This window comes from Quercus suber, unplaced genomic scaffold (genome assembly GCF_002906115.3).
Source record: "Quercus suber isolate HL8 unplaced genomic scaffold, Cork oak 2.0 scaffold_457, whole genome shotgun sequence".
In the NCBI taxonomy this organism is placed as follows: domain Eukaryota; kingdom Viridiplantae; phylum Streptophyta; class Magnoliopsida; order Fagales; family Fagaceae; genus Quercus; species Quercus suber.
Window position 1 is genome coordinate 260,176 of NW_027069908.1, and position 24,079 is coordinate 284,254.

General features: G+C 34.7%; 2 protein-coding genes across 2 annotated transcripts; both read left to right on the top strand.

The window, feature by feature from the left end:
* The first annotated feature begins 5,529 nt into the window (after positions 1–5,529).
* On the top strand, positions 5,530–10,646 carry LOC111987408 (UDP-glycosyltransferase 87A1). The gene is made up of 2 exons (XM_024019124.2): positions 5,530–6,146; positions 9,626–10,646. Exons 1-2 carry the CDS (start codon positions 5,654–5,656, stop codon positions 10,516–10,518), a joined length of 1,386 nt encoding a protein of 461 aa, XP_023874892.1. The 5' UTR covers positions 5,530–5,653; the 3' UTR covers positions 10,519–10,646.
* A 10,579-nt stretch (positions 10,647–21,225) lies between these two features.
* Positions 21,226–23,987, top strand: LOC111987445 (UDP-glycosyltransferase 87A1). The gene is made up of 2 exons (XM_024019158.2): positions 21,226–21,724; positions 22,951–23,987. The coding sequence occupies exons 1-2, from the start codon at positions 21,232–21,234 to the stop codon at positions 23,841–23,843; spliced, it is 1,386 nt and encodes a 461-aa protein (XP_023874926.1). The 5' UTR covers positions 21,226–21,231; the 3' UTR covers positions 23,844–23,987.
* The last annotated feature ends 92 nt before the right edge of the window (positions 23,988–24,079 follow it).

Genomic DNA, 24,079 nt, shown 5'->3' on the forward strand with positions numbered 1-24,079 from the left:
AAAAAAAAAAAAAAAACCTCATTGCACGCATGAAGCATGTGTGATGAGATTGGTATATATATATTAGACACCCCATTTCTCACCCATAATTTAATCTTAGAAGATTGAAAAATAATTATTTGACATATTCAAAAGCATGATTGTAATTTAGTCACTACTTTGTTAATCACATCCCATAAAAATGATCTTAAGGTTTCAATGATGACAACGATACATTCAGCTCCTTAATCAAACGGTCAGATCGAAAGATATCACAAGATCAAGTCTTAACAATTACCATGCATTTGATTGGGTGAAGCTAATCACAAAGGATTAATAAAAATTAATTAAAATGAATTTTGGTGATTGGTTGACGCTATGTCTTAAAATATAACTTGTAACATAGGATTAAAATAAATGGGCAGATAAGGTTTAAAAATTGTCAAATAATATAGAATCACGTGAATAGCATTATCCTTAAAGGTTGATTCATGCCACGCGGAATAGAACTCGATACGAATGACTCTCTTAATCAAACAACCCCCCAGAATTAGACTATAGCAATTTCGTCAAGTTTGGACGCACACCTAATCAAGAAGAACCTTATTTGTTTTTCCTCAAATCAAAATAGAAGTTGAAATTTCAGTGGGAGAAAAGAAAAGAACAAAGGAGTTGAAAGGCAAAATAAAAGGACTGGTGGGCTATCTAATGGGCTAGACCTCTAATGGGCTAGACCTCCAATGGTCATTGTGCTATCCAACGTGCAGCTCATTAAATACCCAATGGACAGATCCACGAATAGGCTAGAAAGAAAGAAAGGGAAAAATATAAAGCCTAAGTCCAACACCTAGCCCATTATCTTAAGTTATCACTTAAGTAGAACAATGGCTTAGAACATTCACAGTAGTGGTGCTAAATAGCTATATTGCTATTTTTTAGCACCACTGCACACAAAAGAAACTCATAGCAGTGGAGCTATAAGCAAAATTTTTTGCTTCTCTGCTACAGTGCACATCTAAAAATAGATGTGCACTGTAGCTCACATCTAAAAAAAAATGTTATTTTATTTTGTGTTCACACTAGGATTAGAATTTTTTATTTATTTTTTCTTCCTCCTTCTTCCCCACTTCAACCCGTTGCTCCTCTCCTCCTTTGCCATTTTTTTTTCTTTTTCCTCCTTCCTCCACTCGCCGCCGACCCAAGCGCTTGCCCAACGCCAATTGCCTCAGACCCAAGCGTCGACCCAAGCCCCTGCCCAACGACGATCACCTCAGACCCAAGCCCCTACCCAGCGCTAATCGCCTCAAACCCACGCCGCCGATCGCCTCCAGCCTCGTGGATCGAAGTGGCTTCCCTTACCTCCACTCCACTGCTGGGTCGTGGTTGTGCTCTGGTGTGCATTGGCTGTGGCTGATGGTAGAGTGGGTTTGTTTTATGGTGCTGTGAGTTTTTTTTTTTTTTTTTTTTCCTGCTGTGGACTGGTGGTGGTGGTGTGGTTGTGGGTGTGGCTGATGGTAGAGTGGGTTTGTTTTGTGGTGTTGTGTTGGCGGTGGTTGTGTCGTGTTTTGTGGTGCTGTGGGTTTTTTTTTTTTTTTTTTCTTGCTGTGGTGTGTGGTGGTGGTGGTGTGTGGTGTTGTGGTTGTGGCTGTGGCTGTGCTGATGAGGTGGTTGTGGTTGGTCTTGTGGTTGTTTTTTTTGGGTAGGGATATATTATTTTATATTGTAGTAGTTATATTATTTTATTGTGTTAAAAGTTAAAATAGATCCATTACTGTATGTGTGTAGCTAAAATAGATAAAGTGACTTTTTGTGTAGCTAAATAGCTAAAATTTTGCCTTCGCTGCTATGAATGCTCTTATAAACATATAAGATGGTTCATCTCTAACTAATGTGGGATAAACAACATAAGGCAAAGTATTTTCGACACACGCACCCACACCAACAAGCTACACTGGTCACCTCCTCCTAACCATTTTTTATGTTACCAAAAAAAAGAAAAAAAGAAAAAACCAATTAGAATCAATGTAGAAAATGGATGATAAAATAGTGCTTGCTGAGAGACTTTTCTTTTTTTGGTTTAATGTCAAAACTTTCCCTTTATCCCAATTCGACATTTAACGTTTGTCCCATGGTATTTATGCATTTCCTAATTACTAATATAGCTAAGAGTGTGATGATACCTAGCACCGCACACATACACACAAATTAATGATTTCAATACTTTTTTTTTTGTGTGTGTGTGTGTGTGTGTGTGTGTGTGTGCGCTAGGTATCGTTACATCCCTAGCTATGTTGGTGACTTGGCAAATACACAAATATCATTGGATAAATGAATAAGCTTCAAATTGGGATGATGGGAAAGTTTTAACGTTAAACCAAAAAAAAAAAAAAAAACCTCTAAGCATGTGCATGTGCGTGAATGAGTTAGTATATAAATTAATTTCTTCATGTGCATTTTCGCCAAAAGTTTACTTCAATTTTATTCTAAAACTAAATAATATATATAAATTAATGTCATACATGTGCAAGGAGAATTTTGTCATATAGCCTCATCGTACGCACTATGCGTGTGCTTAGAAGTTTTTCAGTGCTTTCATTTGGTAAATCCTAAATTAGCACTAGTCTTAGGTTTATCAAGGTCACTTTATTTCTTAGCATTTTCAGTTCTTTTAGTTGAAACACACACACACACACACATATATATATATGCAAACAACAATGTGAAAGGATGTTATTGTCTTTATAGAGAGTTTTTGGTCCAAACAAAGTACTAGAAAATTTTTGATAGAAAAGTTGAACGGATTGACGAAAAGTGGAACATGGGGAAGTAGAGGAAGTTTGAATAAGAGAGAATTCTTTTTGTTTTTATTTTTATTTTTATAAGTAATAAGAAAGAATCATAAGCATTTTTAGACTTTTATTTAAATGAAAAAGAAAAAAGAAAAAAGAGAAGAAGGTAAGATAAGAATAAGAAGTTAAGAGCAATTAAAGTTGAATTGAAGTTGAAAAAAAAAAAAAAAAAAAAAAGAAGAAGTTTGAATTCATATGGAAGAACATGTGTTTTTGTGGTGGGAAGTTTGTGTTTACAAGGTAAGCTAAGTGTGGGTTTGGATTCACGTCCACAGCCACATTTTGCTTCTTTGCGCGTTTTCAACTTCTTTTTTATTTTTTATTTATTTTATTTTTTGTTTTCACGCGTTATGCGGCTACTGTTCATGCACTATTCATGAACAGGAGCCGCAAAGGTTGACTTTTCAACTGTGAATAGTGATCCGTGCACTGTTCACGGACCCACAAATATCAATTTTCAAACTTTTTCATTAAAAATGGATCCACAATACTATTCACACATTTAAAAATTATTTACTATAGTGTTTTCAGTTTTCAGTTTTAGCAAAATAAGTTCAATCCAAACGGACCCTAAATATTAGAAAAATGAGGCCAATTTTGTATTTTAATTTTACACAGAATTTTTAAATGACTTTTATATCCTCACTTATTTATTTTTTGAAATAATGTTAGCTAACTATTAAGAATGGTTTAGAGAATTCAAACATGTTCAATTCTCTTAATATATAAAATAATTTTTTATTTTTTTGAGAAAACTAAGTTTTTTTTTTTTTAAAAAAATGAGAAACCTAAGTGTATATTTGTTATTTTGTTTGGAGGTGAAATAGGGTGGATAGAAAATTTTGGAGAAAAAATAGGAGAGAAAACTTTTTTGGAGTGTATTTATTGGGTGGAAAGGAAGAAAATAAATAGTGGGGCTTAGAATTTTCTCCCGGGCCCACCAAAATGTTTTCTTGCCAAAATAAGAGAAAACTGAGTAAGAATGAATTTTTTTTTATTGACAAAAATGCTATGTGCATATGCACATGGACTTCTTCAAGTTGTCTTTATTATTATTTTTTTCTTCTTCTCATCAATAACGTTGCCTTTGGCTTATGTTTTTTTCTTTTTTTTTTTTTTTTTTCCTTTTTTGGGCAACGTTGCCTCTTTTTTTTCCTTTTTTCTTTTTTTTTGATTTTCTAAGCCTGCCTTTTTTCTTCTTCTGGGCAGCAACATTGTCTTTTTTCTTTTTTTTCTTTTTTTTTTTTTTTTTTTTTTTTTTTTTTAATTTTAGGCCTGGGCGTGCCATTTTTTTTATTTTTTTTTTCAGGGTAGTAATGTTGCCTTTTCTTTTCTTTTTTTCCCATTTTTTTTCTTTTGATTTTCTAGGGCCCGAGCATGTTTTTTAACTAGACGTGATTTTTTTTTTTGGAATATAATTTTTTTTTTAATAGATTTGGGTGATTTCTCTTTTTTTGTGGTTATTTATCACTTTTTTGTTTTAATTGGGCATTATTTTTTAACAAGAGTATATGAGTAAATTTATTTTTTCCATCCCTCCGCCTTTCTACTTTAAACCAAACAAATAGAAGAAAAAATAAAATCTTTTATATCCTCTTACCTTCCCATCCTCCCACCAATTTCCATCTTCCAATTTTTCCACTCTTCCAACCAAACCAATCAGATTTTAAATATTTTAACACACACAGGATGGGAGAAAAAGTCTTCTAGAAATAATACTTATTATTTAGGGTCCGTTTGACCCCACGTTTTAAAAATAAAAATGGGAATTGCAGCCCGTTTGGCTATGCATGTTCTAACTTTTGTGATTTTAAAATGCACAATTTCAAAGCAAAACTATTTATAGCAAATTTGAAAACACCATTCTAAGGGGTTGTAAAACGCATTTTTAAAAATACAATTTACCACAAATACCCCCATCAAACTTGGACAAAGAACGCAGATAAATTTTTCTCATTTTTTCCTCCATCATACCTTCGCTTCTGCTTCGTCTTCCATTTTGTTTTCGCCCTTCTCTTACTCTTGCCATAGGGCCTGCTAAATCTTCAATAAGCTGGAGCACTCATATTCACCTTCTTTCTTTTCTTCAAGACTCAAATGGAAAGTATCATGGACAACAAAAGAATGGGTATTTGATCATTGAGGATAGCTGCTAGTGTTACTGGAGGATAAGTGCAGAAGTAGGACTATAAGAGTAAAATGAAATTGGTAAAGTGAAAGGTGCGCAGGTAATAGGGAATCTTTGTTGGGTGAAGTACTTCACGTGAAGTGGTGTCTTCACCCTCCACGTGTAGTTTATTTATTTATTTTATAAATAGAATACTTTATTTATTTATTTATTTATTTATTTTTGAGAACTGAATACTTTAGTTTTATATATAAGATTGAATTTAATAAATGGAATACTTTAATTTTATGTATAAGATTGAATTTTAAAATGTTGGTGTATATAGGTCTTTTTGGTAATTTGTAGTTAAAACAACAATTGAAAATCACACTTTTACAAATTTTGTCGGACACTCTAAAATTGCATTTTCAAAACGCATGTTTTAAGACTATAACTTTTTCAAAAACGCATTTTTACAAATAGTTTATCCAAACAAACTCTTAATTTCAATACGTCACAGACTCATACATGTTTAACGAGAATTTCGTCATATACCTTTCGAAAAATGAAATTTGTCATATAGGCTGCTGTAAATATAAATGAAGTAGCATTGTAGAAGTGTTATCTTAATACCAGCAGCTTGTCAACTCGTTGACTTCCTGTTCTTCAATCTTAGGCGAAAGATTAAACCGGATTCATCAAAATACATCCATTCAGTATGGATCCCACCGGTGCTGAACTAACCTCCGTACACCACGTGGTGGCGATGCCTTTCCCATTACAAGGCCACATCAACGCCATGATGAGCTTGTGCAAGTTATTATCTTCAAGAAAACACAACCTTCTCATCACCTTCGTTGTCACTGAAGAGTGGCTACACTGCATCGGCTCCGAGCCCAAGCCAGATAAGATCCGCTTCGCCTCTATCCCTACAGTCATCGAGCGTGCAAAAGCCGTTGACTTTTGTGGCTTCTACGAAGTGATCAAGACCAAGATGGAAGCTCCCTTTGAGCAGCTCCTCGATCAGCTTCAGCCACCGGTGGATAGAATCATAGCTGACTTTGAGCTGCAGTGGCCATTCGGCTTCAGAACTCGAAGGAATATTCCATTGGCCTCGCTTTGGACCATGTCTGCATCTTTTTTCTCAGCGCTCCATCATTATCATGTTTTCACACAAGCTCAACCTGAACATTTGCCGCTTCACCTTATAGGTTAGCACACTGCTACTACTAGTATTTTTTTTATCTGCTACTACTAGTAATAAATTTGTTTTCCTTCAATTATTGACTACATATTATTGAACTTGTTTTGGGAGAAAAGCCATATCATGGCTTCAAAAATAAATAAATACTTATAATTAATATATACACACACGTGTGTGTGTGTGTGTGGGAGTTCCAAGTTACATGTAACTTTGCAAAATTTGCACATTTTTTAGGCATTAATTTTTATTACATCCAATGGTTAAAAACACACTAGTAACCATGTTATGATCAGTTTTCTTGAAATAAGTAACAGCATTAAATGAGTCTTTCCACTCTCCTATTCCAACTTGTCTTTTTTACTTAACTCAAATATGATAGATTGTAAATAGTAAAAAAAAGAAAAATATAAATTCATATGAAAGTAATAATCCACTGCATATAGTTGATAACTTTAACAATTTATGATAGAGGTTGCGGCAATGACTATGATAGATGGAATATTTGACTTTCTTAATAGTGATAAACAATGATGGCATCAAAGATCCAATTTTGATCCTTAAGAATATTCATTTAGCACTCACATATATAATAATGATATCCTATGGATAACATATGACTACTTCAAAATGATTATAATGCAATGTGAACTTTATTAAATTAATAAGAGTATTAGTATCCGGTTCTTAAAAAATATCTCATTTTACCATCTCAAAAGTTACTTTATCTATTATACAATCTCATTTTACAATTTACCCAACATCCTAACTTTTATTTTCCTATATAACACATTAAAATAATATATCTACACAATAAAATATATAACCCAAAACCATCTCTCTCCTCTCATTAATTTCTCTCTCTCTCTCTCTCTCTCTCTCTCTCTCTCTCTCCACTGTGAACAAACCCAAAGCTCAACACAACCACCATCCAAATCCAACCACCCCACCATTGCTGCACCACCTACCAATCATCAACAACACAACCTACCACCACCATTGATAGGCTACAAACTGAATTGACCTCTTGTGATAGAAATTAATTAATTAATTAGTCAAATTATTAATTAATCAATTTAACATGCAAACGCGTGGTAGCACAAACAAATCACCAAATAACTAAATATGCAGCGGAAATTAAATGACATGGTGATTTGTTTACGAATTGGGAAAAACCTGTGGGCAAAAATCCCACCGGGTGATTTTCAGGTCACCACTCCCGAAACTTCACTATTATCATGACAAGTGGTTACAAGTAAGAGAATCCCAAGTACCTTACCAACCTACAGTTGAGCATTTACCCCAATACCCAATTGGACTTGTTCTGTAGTGACAGTTCCTACCTTTTGATGCACGGCTCCTAAGTACGTGACTAACTAATTGCGCAGATCCCAGTACGCGACTTCAACACCAACTTGAAGGAGAGGTTGGCTGGAAAGTTCTTCAGTTCATCCTACACGATGAAGATCAAGAAGATGTTTAGTCACAAAACCCTTTGGTGCAAATACACAACAACTTCTTCAGAAGAGATGAACTAGAGCAAGAACTTCGTCTTTGATCATAAGTTGCTTGAACAAAGTTTGCTCAATGCTTGTGCAACTTGTGTCTACTTTGACGGCCCTAAAAACTATCTTTTTTTATTTCTAGGGTTAGGAGAAAAGAAGGTCCAAAGACACATTCACGGATCCCAAGAAATCAGATCAGAAAATTGATTTTATAAATCTCGACAAATAGCAAGGTGTCGAGGAGCTATCGAGCAGGTGTCGAGTTTTAATGAATTTGAACTTTTTCAGCTTGTTTCTTGGATAGACTTGATGACTTCAACACTTGATCTTGAAATCTTATTTCTTGAAGTATTAAAAACACCTAGAACTACCCAATTACAAATAAAGTGCGTTTTGTCAAAGTATTAGCCAATATACATAAAAGAATGACATGTGTTCTTTAACAAGTGAAACCACATATGTCCTAACAACCATTATCAACAACATAACCCACCACCATCATCAACAACACATCATGCGACCACCATCATCAACAACATAACCACCACCCAAACCCAAAACTTTTAAATCACTTTTCGCAACATCATCTCAGCTAAACCCACAACCCCACCATTGCTACACCACCCACAACACCACCAGCAACCCACATCAATAGAAATCATATCAAACCCATAAACTCGTATCAATAGAAATCAGATCAAACCAAACACATAAACACAAATCAAATCATAAACCCATAAAACCAACAAAAACCCACCAAATCTAAATATGAAAATGGAGCTATCCATGGCCACTCAAGTGATTGGTTGGAGGAGAGAGCAATGAGTCCAGCCATCGTGGCTTAGTGATGGTGGGTCTAGCCATGGTGGCTATGAAGAGAAGAGAGACAATTTAGGGGTTGGAGAAAACAAGCAAGCCACCACCATGAGTGGTGGTGGCGACAAAGAGAGCAATGAGTCCAGCCTGGCTTGGTGATGGTGGGTCTGTCCATGGTGGCTTTGAAGAGAGGAGAGAGAGTTTAGGGGTTGGTGAGAACAAGCAAGCCACCATTGTGAGTGGTGGTGGCGACAGAGATAAAGCAACGAGTTCAGCTTGGCTTGGTGATGGTGGTCCAACCACGGTGACTTTGAAGAGAGAGAGAGAGAGAGAAAGAGAGAGAGAGATATGAGAGATTGAAGAGAGAGAAAAATGCATATATTTTAGAAAATAAAATATATTATTTAGGTTAAAACATTGTTACAATACCATCATAAATTTAGGATGGTACTGTACGTAGCAAATTTGTAAATTTATTTAGAATTGCAAGTTTGGATAATGCATCTTTTATGGGGTTTGATGCTTAATTTTAATATATCTGGATTTTTACAACTCCAGGCGCTGATGCTCAATTGTAGAATAGATCTACACAGCCTGATTGAATTATTGCTTATGTTACAAGGACATTAGATCTTGTCTATCTTTTTCTTCTCTTTCTGTGGTGGTAATAGTACCGAGGAAAAAATAAAATAAAATAAACAAAACAAAACAAACTCTATGTCTATACATATCAACCACAATTTTAATTCATCTGTGTTGTGTGCTATGGAATTCTCTCACAATTTGATTTAGTAACAAATGCCCCAATAATTGAAGGTGGGTTGAATTAATGCGGTTCTATATATGCATGTTAAAGTAAGAAAATATATGCATGAATGTATAACTATCATGAATCACGGTTCCCTACTGGACTAATAGTATATAAGCTTGTTGGAATCCTCTATTGAGTTGTCAAATTGTTTTTACCAACACTTCAAACATTGGTAAATTTGAATATAGTATATATATATATATATATACGTACACACACACACATGGGAGCAACTCTCAATCTAATTTCATGTTTTCCTAACTAACCACTCTTTGTTTTTTCACTAAGCTAACCTATATATGAAATGCAAACAATTGATTTGCGATTGGTGCATATTTGCTTAATTTGGTGTGATAGATCACGGAGACGACATACCAGGAATTCCTTCAACACATGTAGAAGACCTGCGAACTGTGTTTCATGAAAATGACCCACGGGGAATGGAAATGGTCCTGGAATGCATTTCAAAGGGGTCCAAAGCACAATATCTTCTAATTAATTCTGTTTATGAGCTTGAACCTCATGCCTTCAACTCTTTGAAAGCAAAATTCCCTTTCCCTGTGTACCCTATAGGCCCTGCCATACGTTACTTGGAATTTAAAGTTGAACATAGTTCCTCTACAACTACAACTGGTGACAACAGACCTGACTATTTAAAATGGTTGGATCTGCAGTCTGCAGGCTCTGTCTTGTATATTTCATTGGGAAGTTTTTTTGTGGTCTCCAACACCCAAATGGATGAGTTTGCAACTGCACTTCGTATTAGTGGTGTTCGGTTCTTGTGGGTGGCTCGTGGAGAAGCTTCTTGGCTAAAAGAAAATTGTGGTGATAAAGGGTTGGTATTGCCTTGGTGTGACCAATTGAAAGTCTTGTGCCATCCTTCTCTAGGGGGGTTTTGGTCCCATTGCGGTTGGAATTCCACTCAAGAAGCTGTTTATGCAGGCATTCCTATGCTTACTTTCCCCTTATTTTTGGATCAAGTTCCTAATAGTAGGCAAATTGTGGAAGATTGGAAGATTGGGTGGACGGTAAAGAGATCAGAATTGGGAAATGAAATTTTGGTGGCAAAAGAAGATATATTACAACTCATAAAAAGATTTATGGATCTTGAAAGCTTTGAAGTAAAAAATGCTAGGAAAAGAGCAGGAGAACTAAAAGACATTTGTCATCAAGCGATTACTGAAGGTGGATCATCTCATTCTCACTTGGATGCATTTGTTAATGACTTTTTAAAAGGCAATAACCATTAAAAAGTTTCGTTATTTGTTGTTAGTGACTAAACGAGTTGTAGTCATTGAACGATTGTTCTTAATTTATGTTCATTAATGCCTGTTTGAATATTTGGATTAATTTTTTATGAAAGTTTTTGCTTGTTGAACATGTGGAATATTATTAATTTTTATTGGGTTATTTCTTTGAGTTTTTTTTTAATTTTTTTATTATATATATATATATATATATATATTTGTTTATACCAATTTAATTTTGTTTGTGTTTTACTTTTGCTGGATTCGCTTTAAATTTTCAGCAGCCAATTTTAAATTTTAAATGAAAATTCTAAAATTTCAAGGGGGGCAGTGAATATATTTTTGTATAATTTATATTAAAAAAAAATTACTAGGTTCTAAAGGAAAAATTAAAATGCTAAGTGGGCCGTGGCTCTCCGGCCCCCTAGCCCTGCCTCTGCCTGTGATGCCCCACTAGCCTCCACTCCTTGGGTATTATAATTTTGGGCTTGACTTCTCCCATTATCATCACACTTATTGAACTTGAGGGGATGTTTGGGCTTATTTTCTCTATTTTAGCCATTTCACAAGTCATCTCAACATTTTTTATTCTTAAAGGCCGTCTAGGGTTTGCCCACACAATTTCTATAACAGGGCAACGTGCAAAGTTGTGGTGATAAAGGGTTGGTATAATGGTATTGGCTTGGTATTGAGTATTGACATACCAAGCATCATTGCTCTTGTACCTATATCTCTGTAGTAGCCCTTCTCTCTCGTCCAAAATTTCTTGATTTTTTTCTTTTTGTCAAGGTCTAAAATCTTCTAATTCAAGAATTCAGGGTCATCCCATATGTTGAAGTGTCACCACTCCCCACTTTATAACAAATTTCCCTTTTTAACCTCAAATACTTATGCTCCATTTATTTTGAAATAAAATATTTTCAAATGTAAAATTTTACATGTAAAAACATTTTCAGATGTTTGGTATGACAAATAAAATTTCTCAAGCAAACCACTAAAACCAATAATTCAACACCAAAGTTGTTGGTGCCAGAAGTTTGATGAACGAACCGCTGGTACTAGTAGCCAAAAGTAGCTTCGGTGACTGGAATGCTGGAACCAGCAGTTAGAGTGGTGGCTCTGACAACTAGATTGCCGACGATTACCATTAAAGTGATATCTTCAGTGACCAGACCACCAACACCAGTCAACATTACAAAACGATGTTTTCAGTTATCGAACCTCCGACACCAGTTGTGATATAGTGTCTCTGGCCACCGAACCGCTAACTCTGGTCACCGGTGGTGTGTCTCTGACCATTGAAACCACCAACACCGATTACCGATGAGATGTCTTTGTTAGGAACCTAGTGGTTCCTAAAGGGGATTGATAGGAATTGTAAGGGAATGAATGGGAATGGTGGGAAAATTGACTTAATTCGAGGTAGTCACTCTCTATAGAGAAAGAAAGAGATAAAGAGAGAAAGATGCACCGATGCTCTAAGCAATTGGTTTATTCTTCAATGATGAAAATGTGATTACAAGTAGGTATTTATAAAATCATAAAACTATTTTATTGGCCCACATGATCTTATCCTAGTGGTCCTATTATTTCCCATGTGCATTAATAATTCTAACATTTGTTAAATGTGATGAATATACTTGGAATTGTGACTAACTAAATGGAATATTACAACAATTATTATCTATATACCTATAGGAGTTCCTAATAGTTTCCTACCACTAGACTATTAAGACTGGTCATCGGAGTTAAGCCTCTAAACATCAAACCGCTAGCCTGATCACCAGAACAAAGTCTCTGACCACCAAATCACTAGAGTGATGTCTCTGGCCACCGGATTAATGACCTTGCAACTAGATGGGAGAATTGAAGCCACTATATGCTTTTGAAAAATGTTTTACCAAATTTTTTAAGATAAAACATTTTACAACTTTTTATAAATGATTTTACGGATAACGAAAAATATTTTACAAGTTTGACTATATTACCCATAAACAAGCACTTGAAAATGAGGAAAAATTTTCTAAATAATATTTTACTTCAAAACAAACAGAATATATAAATATATATATGTCATGTCATCATCCTAGAAATAGTGGCTTCATAGCATTGTCATGGCAAATTAATTAAATAACTCAATGTCTCTCTCTTCCTTACGATGTCACTCTTCTTATTAAAAAAAAAAAAAAGTAATGTTACGGCTACAAACTATTTTACAACATTTTTACAAATTATTGATGTGATAAATTCTTATTAATTCTAATATGAGTCCACTACTAACATCACATTTATATTTACTAATAATTATTGTGTATGTAGCGTTACTAAAAAAAAAGTGACACCTTCAGTTCCTTAGTGCCATCAAACCATGTAGAAAGTCCAGCCGAGATAAAACATTTATATAATAATGAAAGGTCTCCGGTAAACCATGGTGGAAGATAAAGTTTGAAAATAAAAAGGAAAAACTGAATAAAATCGCAAAGGGTGAAAGAAACAAATTTACAGAAAAATAGCAGGCACTCTATGGAGTAGTCTGCTGGTGATTGAAAAGAACTTAGGTTTTAAGGAAGCTAATGTGTGGGATGATTTCTGATTTGCATATATAATAAATAAAGCAGTAAAGATGGTTACCATGGGTTTTGGAGTTTAGGACTAGAAGTTAAGAAATTAACTTAATTACATTCAAATCCAGAACTTTTTGATCCCCAAAACTCTATTTTTTAAAGACATCCAGGAACTTCTCTTATGCCAATTGCCAAGTCTAAATTGTTGAAAAATACGAAAGCAAATACTAACTTTGAGCCTTTAACAAAAGACAAGGTGACTGCAGTGTGGACCTAGAGCACAATACAAGCTGGAAATTTGGTTTGATACACGTAGAGAAGTTTGAATTTTTTTTTTTTAATTTTTTTATTTTAGAAGTTTGAATTCTATTCCTTAGTAAAACTAGCCAGCTCATCTCATGGATGTATGCCATTTGAGAATTTAGTTAAAAATTGATAGAGGTTTTAATTAGGAGAAAAAAAAAAAACGAATGGTTGAGGCAACAGTAGAGAGTGGAAGAAACAGTAGCTGTTCTTCCTAGTTCGAGTTTATGTTAATAAAATAGCAATGGTTCACTTGGGTGATGGACTATTAGTTCAGATGGTTATTATTATTGGGTTTGTCTTTTTTCCTATTGTTAAAATAAAATTTTAAATAATTTTTTTTTTGATAATTAATAAAATTTTAAATAAGAAACAAGAAAAAAGAAGCAATCGGGTTGTACAATGTCTACACGTGTGTGATATTGTGGGTGTAGCTTAACCAAACCAGTTGACCCGGTGTGAGTAACTCACACCAGAACAAACAATCAATAATTTTTTTTTTTTTTTTTTTAAGGAGTTTCAATTTATGAGGTTCATTCTTAATGATATCTCTTTATCATCAGATCAAAACACTAATTGGTTTTTTGTGTAGGCGGGAATTAAATCATAAATCTCTTATTCAACTATAAGAGATTTTACCAATAATTTAAACTAAACAAATAAATTAAGCACTCAGTAACTCACATACTGATACCTCACATAGCAAAACCAGAAAAGAGAGAGAGAGAGAGAGAGAGAGAGAGAGAGAACAGGTCATGTCAGAGAAGTAAATAAAGATCTATAACTATATGTCAATCAGATTGATTTATGTATGAGTGTGGACGGTGGACAAGACCAGAGAGGTGGTGATAAGGACGGACTCAGGTGAAAGCCCAAGGGGCCCAGCCACCCTTGGTTCAATTTAATAAGTCTTTTAATTGGATACTTGCTAGTTGCAGAGAGCTAAGGTTTCGGAAGGGAGGCAATTACAAAAATAATATATATATATATATATATTATTTGGTGGATTCTACTTTATCACCTCGTGGATTCAAGAAACTCCTCATAGATTTGAGATTTACTATCAAAGAGTATCGTATGTGCTTTCTTTAGAGCATCGCGAAAGTATGAAGAAAGCACACGATACTCTCTTAATGAAATAGAAACTAAACTGTTAATTTCTAGTAGTAAACCTCAAATACATGAAAAGTTCCTTCAATCTACAAGGTAATAAATTGGAATCCGCGAAAAGAAGAATTCAACAAAAAGTTTGTATTTTTAATAATTATTTAGAGGCCTATTTAAGAGCTCCGTAAAACTTGACAGACAACAAAAACATATTATAAAATAAGTCCTAATTAATACCTAACCATAACATAAATCAAATTTGACCTAAAAAGTATTAAAAAAAAAACCTAAAAACAAGAAAATAAATGCCCTAAACCTAAAAGAACAAAAATTACATAAAAATACCAAAAATAATAAATTACAGAAATTAATTTGAAGATTGTGTCCTACATCATATAAACTTATCAATTTGAGCTAAGGTACGGAACTAAATCCGCTATCCTAAAGAAGCAATTTCATCAGACCAAAACACCAATTAGTTTTTTGTGTAGGCGGGAATTAAACCATAAATCTCTTATTCAACTATAAGAGATTTTACCAATAATTTAAACTAAACAAATAAATTAAGCACTCAGTAACTCACATACCGATACCTCACATAGCAAAACCAAAAGAGAGAGAGAGAGAGAGAGAACAGCTCATGTCAGAGAAGTAAATAAAGATCTATAACCATATGTCAATCAGTTTGATTTATGTATGAGTGTGGACAGTGGACAAGATCGGAGATGTGGAGATAAGGACGGACTCAGGTGAAAGCCCAAGGGGCCCAGCCACCCATGGTTCAATTTAATAAGTTTTTTAATTGGATAGTTGCTAGTTGCAAAGAGCTAAGGTTTCGGAAGGGAGGCAATTACAAAAATAATATACATATATATATATATATATGTATATTATTTGGTGGATTCCACTTTATCACTTTGGGGATTCAAGAAACTCCTCATAGATTCGAGATTTACTACCGAAGAGTATCGTATGTGCTTTCTTTAGAGCATCGCAAAAGCATGAAGAAAGCACATATGATACTCTTCGGTAGTAAAAGAAAGCACACGATACTCTCTTAATGGAATAGAAACTAAACTGTTAGTTTCTAGTAGTAAACTTCAAATCCACAAGAAGTTCCTTGAATCTCCAAGGTAATAAATTGGAATCCACGAAAGAAAGAATTCGACAAAACGTTTGTATTTTTAATAATTATTTAGAGGCCTATTTAAGAACTCCGTAAAACTTGACAGACAAGAAAAACATATTATAAAATAAGTTCTAATTAATACCTAACTGTAACAGAAATCAAATTTGACCTAAGCATTAAAACAAACCTAAAAACAAGAAAATAAATGCCCTAAACCTAAAATAACAAAAATTACATAAAAATACCAAAAAAAATAAATTACAAAAATTAATTTGAAGATTGTATCGTACATCATATAAACTTATCGATTTGAGCTGAGGTACGGAACTAAATCCGCTATCCTAAAGAAGCAATTTCACCCCACTGGAACGACTCTGTCAGTGCAAATGACGCAGGTGGTTGCTATCCAAGATATAACGGCAGCTCTATTAGTGTGCATTCACAAACAGAACTTCAAACTTGTCATTGAATGCTCAATATAAAGATTAAAGAAAGATAGAGGAAATAGTGTATTAGAATAAACTTATCGATTTGAGCTGAGGTACGGAACTAAATCCGCTATCCTAAAGAAGCAATTTCACCCCACTGGAACGACTCTGTCAGTGCAAATGACGCAGGTGGTTGCTATCCAAGATATAACGGCAGCTCTATTAGTGTGCATTCACAAACAGAACTTCAAACTTGTCATTGAATGCTCAATATAAAGATTAAAGAAAGATAGAGGAAATAGTGTATTAGATAAACTCTTTTTCCCCCTATTTTTCACATACTTGAAAGAAGAATAAGCTTTTGTTTATATAGAAGAGTCAGTGGAATATTTTTCATGAAAGAGTTGAAAAAATCCAACACAAAGTTTAAGAATCTGTCGTGATATGAACTAGATTTTCACGGACACTTCATTTAGAGTGCCATACTCGTGTTGTATCCATGTCATAACGGTATTTAATATGCCGTATCATGTTATAATTTTTCAAAAATTACTCGTGCCGCAATTTCATACCATACCCGTATCCGTATCCGTGTCCATGTCCACGCCCGTGCATCCTAAGATATGAGCACTCCATAATTATCCCTTAGATTTCCTTCAACATGTACTAATATTATAAAGATATTTGCTAGGGATTTGAACTGGTTAAGGCAAGATAGGTGTAAGTAAGAAAGGAAGTGATGATATTGTGGAGAAGTCGATTTTTTTTTTTTTTTTTTAAATGGGGTGGAGAGGCTGATTTTGTTTATGAATAAAGAGAGAACCGTGAGTATGGGGTAATCTAATGTTGGGGTTGGTGAGCTTAATTCTCACCAACAAGGTTTTCAAACCCAGATCGGACTGTACGGTCCGACCCGGATAACCAGGAACCTCTCACTAACACAGTTCTTTTAACCACCAGAACTGTTCTATGCACAAAAAGCACAAAACCGTTCAAGCCGCGATTGAACCACTCAAATTTGAGAACCATGAACTGTTCTCACAGTTCAGATCAACGCTTTAAAAAAAAAATTAAAAAAAATTAGAAGCTCATATCACCTTATCACCATGGTTGAAGCTTCAACCACTATGAGATGCTGTCAAATATTGAAAATATTGAGATCCCATCATCTTTATCTCGCTAGCTCTGTCTCTCGTTTGTTCTCTGTCCAGAACTTTTTTTCTTAATCTTCTTCTCGTTCTCTCCCTGTCTTGTTTTCCTACCTCTACTCCATCTAGATGTTGCATAAACTAGTTTAAGAAAACTAAAGAAATGTAAAAAAAAGAAAAGGTATGAACTGGGAAGTTAGAGCATCCACAGCAGCTGTGGCATAATTTATGTCATTTTGCCACACCAGAAGCCTACTTTATTATTTTACCACATCATTTTACAACATCCCATTTATCAGATGTTTTATCATTCAATTCTATACATTAAAATAAAATTTACTACACATTAAAATAATATTTATAACTCATCAAACACAATCAACAGCCACCATAGTGCTGCCAACAACCAACAGCCACCACCACACAACCACCGTCTTCATCCACAACCCAAAACACAATTCAAAACAAACCCATAGCCCACCAACACCAAATCGGAAGCCCCACCACCACCTCAACCATAAACCCCGTCAAACCCACCGCCTCCACACCCTCACCCACACCCACACCCGTACCCACACCCACTTCCAAACCCAAAACCTTCATAATCCAAGTCAACCCAGACTCCAAACCCACCATCTTCATCGCCGTCATCGACACTGACATTACTCCTAACCACAAAAGCTTCAACGACCAACATAACAGACCCATACCCACCCACCGTCGACCCATCCATCTGAACCCATAGCATAGCCCATTCGAACCCACCCACCTCTGTTGGAACCGAACCCAGCCAACACAATCTAAACCCACACATCACTATCTAAACCCACCCATCGCCTAACCCACCCATCAAACCACAACTTTAAAAAAAAAAAAAAAAAAAAAAAAAATTAAATGCTGGATGTGGATGGTGAGCAAAGTTTTCAGGCCCAGACAGTTCATTAAATAGTAAAACTGAGAGGTTCAAGGTTTCTAAGGCCGAACCGAATTCAAACCGAGGTCATGATGATTCATAATTAATTTAATAATTATTTTAAATATGTATAAAAACATTAAATTAATAAAAAAATAGAAAAATTAACTAAAATAGTCTAATTCATTTAGAGAATTAAAATTACTTTAAATATTAATCTAATACAAGAATTTATTGCATAAATATCATAAAAATATTAAGTAAAAATATCATTACGTTAATTTCTAATCGAGAATATCTACATCCGTAATATTTTTACAACAAATTATAAGTTGGTTCAAATTTAAACGTATTATTAGGATTATTTTTTTGTTCTAAAAATAATAACCAATAAAACCCACCACTTAAAATTTATTGTAAAAATATCGTACGCATAACCTTTATCTTTCTAACCTAATACAAATTTAAAATATTTTTCTTTTTATTCCCTCCATTCACCTACCACTCCATGACAACACATCACGTATGGATCAGGACATCAACTTTACCTTATTTATTTATTTATTTGATTTCCCCAAGGCTTCCATTTCCCAAGGTTTAATCTACACCATACCTTTAAAAAAAAAACAAAGCCTTTACTTCAACATATTTTTCCCTTTGTTTGTCTTCTTAAGAGATCTGCACTAAATGTGCTAATGTGCCAAATGCCAAATATTTGGCACATTAGCAATCAAACACCAAAAACCCCTTTTTACCAGATGTTCCAAATCCTATAAAATTTGGACATGCTACAATATCCTCACAAATTTCCACGGTACGGACAGATGTGGCATATGCTTTTATTATTATTTTTTATTCCTCTTTCTCTCTCATCTCTTTGTCAATCTCACCCTAAACCCCAATCCTCTCCTCTTCTCACCCTAATCCTCTCCTCTCAAACCCTAACCCTCACAACTCTTCCACGCCCATGCACACGCCGACGATCACTTCCATGTCGATCTTCATGTCGATCTTCTTTGCAATGGNGGTTCAGTTTTGGCAGCCTCCATTTCTCGGAATTTGATGGAAACTTTTTTTTTTTTTTAATATAAAAAGTGAATTATATTGAATGAAGATCAGAGATAGATGAGGGATAAGCCAGAATTAGGGCTTGATCCAGCAAAATTTACATTAACAAATGAAGGAAGAGACCATTTTGAAGGAATCTGATCAGGGCCGGCTCTTCTATTGAAGCAAATGATGCCGTGTCTGAGGCCCCAACTAGAAAAAGATTCCCAAATTTTAACCAATAGTTGAATTTTCTTTATTGTAAAAGTGTTAATTAAACTCAAATGGCTAATAAATAAAATAATAATTTTTTATCAAATGAAAAACAAGGAAAGAAAAGAGAAATGCTACAAACACAATATTTTTCATAATAAATTTTAAGTGATAAATTGTTATTAGTTGCTATATTTTTTTGTTATTGATTTTTTTTTTTTTCTAAGAACTGTTATTGGCTATTTTTGGTTAGTAAAAAAGTAATTTTAGTAGTAAGTTAAAATTAGTACTAGTAATAACTTAATAGGAGTACTTAGGATTTGTTGTGAAAATATTGTAAAAAAAGGAGCAATACACAAAAAATTTTACAATATTTTTCACAACAGTTGAGTTGACAAATTTTTACTAGTTTTCATCTAAACTTACCACAAATATCATCTTTTTACTTAACACTACCAATCTGTTACATCAACAATTGTGAAAATTTTTGTCAATTTTTGTGTCTATAGATTTTTTGAAGAAAAGAAATTTATGTGGTTAATTAATAGTTATGCATCTAAAACAAGATAATAGAATTTAAGTAATATTAAAAAAATTTCTTAAAAAAATTCATATTTAAATATATAAAAAGCCTTAAATCAGTTTTCGCCTAAGGCTTCCAAATGCATTAAGCCACCCCTGAATCTGATTAAGTGTGAGTGTGAAAGGACTTGTAAACTTAAATGTTAACACGCAAAAGTGACAAAAAAATATATATTATAAATATACATTAATTTTATTAAATGCTGGATGTGGATGGTGAGCAAAGTTTTCAGGCCCAGACAGTTCATTAAATAGTAAAACTGAGAGGTTCAAGGTTTCTAAGGCCGAACCGAATTCAAACCGAGGTCATGATGATATCATAATTAATTTAATAATTATTTTAAATATGTATAAAAACATTAAACTAATAAAAAAATAGAAAAATTAACTAAAATAGTCTAATTCATTTAGAGAATTAAAATTACTTTAAATATTAATCTAATACAAGAATTTATTGCATAAATATCATAAAAATATTAAGTAAAAATATCATTACGTTAATTTCTAATCGAGAATGTGGGGGATAAAAGGATCAAGCCAAATTAACGGGCCGAACACCCACGAGAGAACTGTTTCACATCCGAAGAGAAGGATGAGTAGAATGCAAGGTCCAGATTGGAGCGGAATCCTCTGGGCAGAGGGTCATTGCTTTCCGAGGAGGATGTCTCCAGTCCGAGGAGGACATCTTCTGTCCGAGAAGGAAGTTTTACCCTGGTATGATAGCGGAGACTAATTGAGCCGGAGAAAGGCCTGGTTGATCGTCCGAGGAGCCCACCTGATCAAGATAAGCTCAAAGCACACTCAAAAACGATAAGGATGAAGAAATATCTGAGGGAAAGGCTGCTGCCACCGTATTCAATGCATTGCAACAGCTTTTCTGGCCGCATTATGAGAGACACCTGAACAGTGTTTCACTGACTCACCAACAAGATGAAAAGCAGCTGCTGACGTGACAGGTACTTGAGCACGTCCACGGATGGGGAGCAGTGGACGGTAGGGATGAGAGTGAGAGTGGCTATATAATAGAGGGTGAGGGTATGAAACGGGGCATGAAATGGGCGAAGCTGATCAAGAAATAAGAAAAGAAGGATAATCTTTTGCGGAAAAACTCTGTCACTATTCTAGTTCTTAACCCATACTCTACAAATTAATTGTCTTTGGGTTTACGTAGAGAAACGAGACCCTACAATGCGCCGTCTGTGGGAAGAGCTTGAGAGTAAGTTGGGGAACAGAGGTATGGAGTCAAAAAAATCATGGTACGGCCTCGCAGAAATCTGGAGAAATGGAGGCTGCCAAAACTGAACCAACCGCCGTCTGCCACGTGGTGGCGCTGCCCTATCCCGGTCGAGGCCACATCAACCCCATGATGAACCTTTGCAAGCAAGTGGTTTCAAAAGCCCCCGATATTCTCATCACCTTCATCATTACTGAAGAATGGCTCAGCTTCATCGGCTCAGACCCAAAGCCAAGTAATATAAGCTATGCCACCATACCAAACGTTATACCTTCGGAGCTGATTCGTGGTAAAGATTTTCCTGGGTTCGTAGAAGCCGTGGGTTCGAAGATGGGAGCGCCCGTTGAGGATGTTCTGGATCGGCTTGAGCCGCCGGTGACAGCCATCGTCATTGATCCTTTCCTTGTTTGGGCTGTCGGTTTGGGGAACCGAAGAAATATTCCGGTGGCCTCACTTTGGACTATGTCGCCCTCGGTGTTCTCAGTGTTTCATCATTTTGAGCTGCTCCATCAGAACGGCCAATTCCTTCTTGATTTTTCTGGTGCGTTACTCAAACCCTTCAACTTCAATCCTGTTTTTTCTTCATTTCAATCCTTTATTTTTTTTCCCCCTAGAAACAGTACTTTTTTTAAAATTTTTTTTATTATTAAGAAAGTAGAAACAATACCTTTAGTTGTAGAAATTTATTAATCTTCTAGACTTAGTATCTATAAAGAGCAAAACGGTGGAAGTACTAGAGAGTTTTAAGGAATTCTAGTTTAACTTGTCTATTTTTTAGTTTTGAGGGTTGTTTCATTGCTTCCTCACAAAATATATTACCTCCAACTAGCTTTGCGGCTTTGCCAAGACTTAATGTATTTTTTAATATTTCTGTATACTCAAGTTTTGGGATATAACATATAAGCTTGAGTATTTGTAATTATATTTTGTTGTATTAGATTGATCAAATTGGTCATGCGATTTTTCTTTGCACAATAGAGGGGTTTTCTCATAAATTTGATGTGTTCTTTTGTAGCTATTTTCAGTTTTTAGTGGAGAACTAGGATTTAACTAGGCAGAAATTTTATAACTAGCATAAGTTAGCCTCCATACATACATACATATGTAGATTTACACGTGCGCAGCACGCACACATTTGATATGTACATGTATACTAATTCATAAAACTAATATAGTTTCACCCTAAATATTTAATGAAGTGCTAATGTGTTATCCGACTTGGATCAAACTAATTTATTCTTAAAATTATAAGCACATGGAATACAATGATTGGCACAATAAATGTAAAATGGCCCAAAATTTCAGCCAACTAACCCAAAAAATTATCCACATCAATTTGTTTAAAATTGTGCATATTTTATCCACAACTACAGTACGTAGGTAAATTAAAAGATTATTTTTCATGTGTAAAAGTATATTTTATTTATTTCTTAATTCACTTTTTCAGTTGGTGTGTGTGAGAGTGATATGGGTTTTTAAAAAAAAGTGATTATGTGAATGATAAATGAATATTTTATTGAAATAACTTCTAAAATCAATAATGTGGGTGTTTTTGAAAATAATTGTGTGAAAAAAAAATAGGCTCTTATGTTAAAATAGATGAAAATTTTTGTATGAGCTGATCTAAATGCTCTTAAGTGTGAGTCCCAAAAATGATAAGATAGTGCGACCAAAAACAAAATTGTTTTAATAAATTGGAATAGTTCCAATGCAAAATTTTCACATACTTTGCTTTTAAAATTTGTCTTTGCCATGTGGGTGACAAAGAACGAGGAGATGAGCTCGTGGAATACATCCCCGGAGTTTCTGCCACACGTATTGCAGATCTTCCCATCTCTACTCAAGGAGATAATCTAAAAACTTTGCATCGAGCTCTGGAATGTGTTTCATTGGTGTCGAAAGGGCAGTATCTTCTCTTCACTACGTTTCACGAACTTGAAGCTCAAGCCATTGATGCTTTAAAAGCCAACTTTCCTTTTCCTGTCTACCCTATTGGCCCTGCCATACCTTACTTAGAACTTAAAAACAATCCCTCTATAACTAATGCTAACAATGGGGTCAACTATTTCCAGTGGCTAGATTGTCAACCTCCATCTTCGGTCTTGTATATCACAATGGGAAGTTTCCTATCGGTTTCAAATGCCCAAATGGATGAAATTGTTGGTGGGGTGAGGGATAGTGGTGTTCGGTGCTTGTGGGTGTCACGTGGGGAAATTGGTCGGTTTAATGATGTTTTTGATGATATGAGCTTGGTTGTGCCTTGGTGTGACCAATTGAAGGTGTTGTGCCACTCCTCAATAGGAGGGTTTTGGACACATTGTGGATTGAATTCCACTCTTGAGGCTATTTTTGCTGGTGTTCCAATGCTTACTTTCCCTATTGTTTGGGATCAAATCTTAAACTGTAAACAAATTGTGGAGGATTGGAAGATCGGCTGGAGAGCTAAGAAGGGCGTGGGAGCTGGAAATTTTGTGACAAGAGGGGAAATTTCAGAGCTCGTGAGAAGGTTCATGGATCAAAAAAGCGAACAAGGGAATGAAATGAGGAAAAGAGCGAAAGAACTTCAAGAGATCAGTCGACAAGCAATTGCTAAAGGTGGATCATCAGAAACAAATCTTGATGCTTTTATTAGAAATATTTCAAAAGGCCAGAGTCATTAAGTAGATTGTTGCACCTTGTATGAATTGTATCCAGTTATTAATTGAATTGTATGCTGAGTACTGTGCCATTAAGTTCATGTGGATTCGAATTGCTTGATTTTGGGAAAGTTCGTGAAAAGTAAAATTGAAGCTGTCAGCCTATCATACATATGCACACAAATTTATTTGCATAATCAGAAGAGATTATGTTGCATCTCGTAATTTTTAATTATTTGCTAATTAAGAATTTACTATCG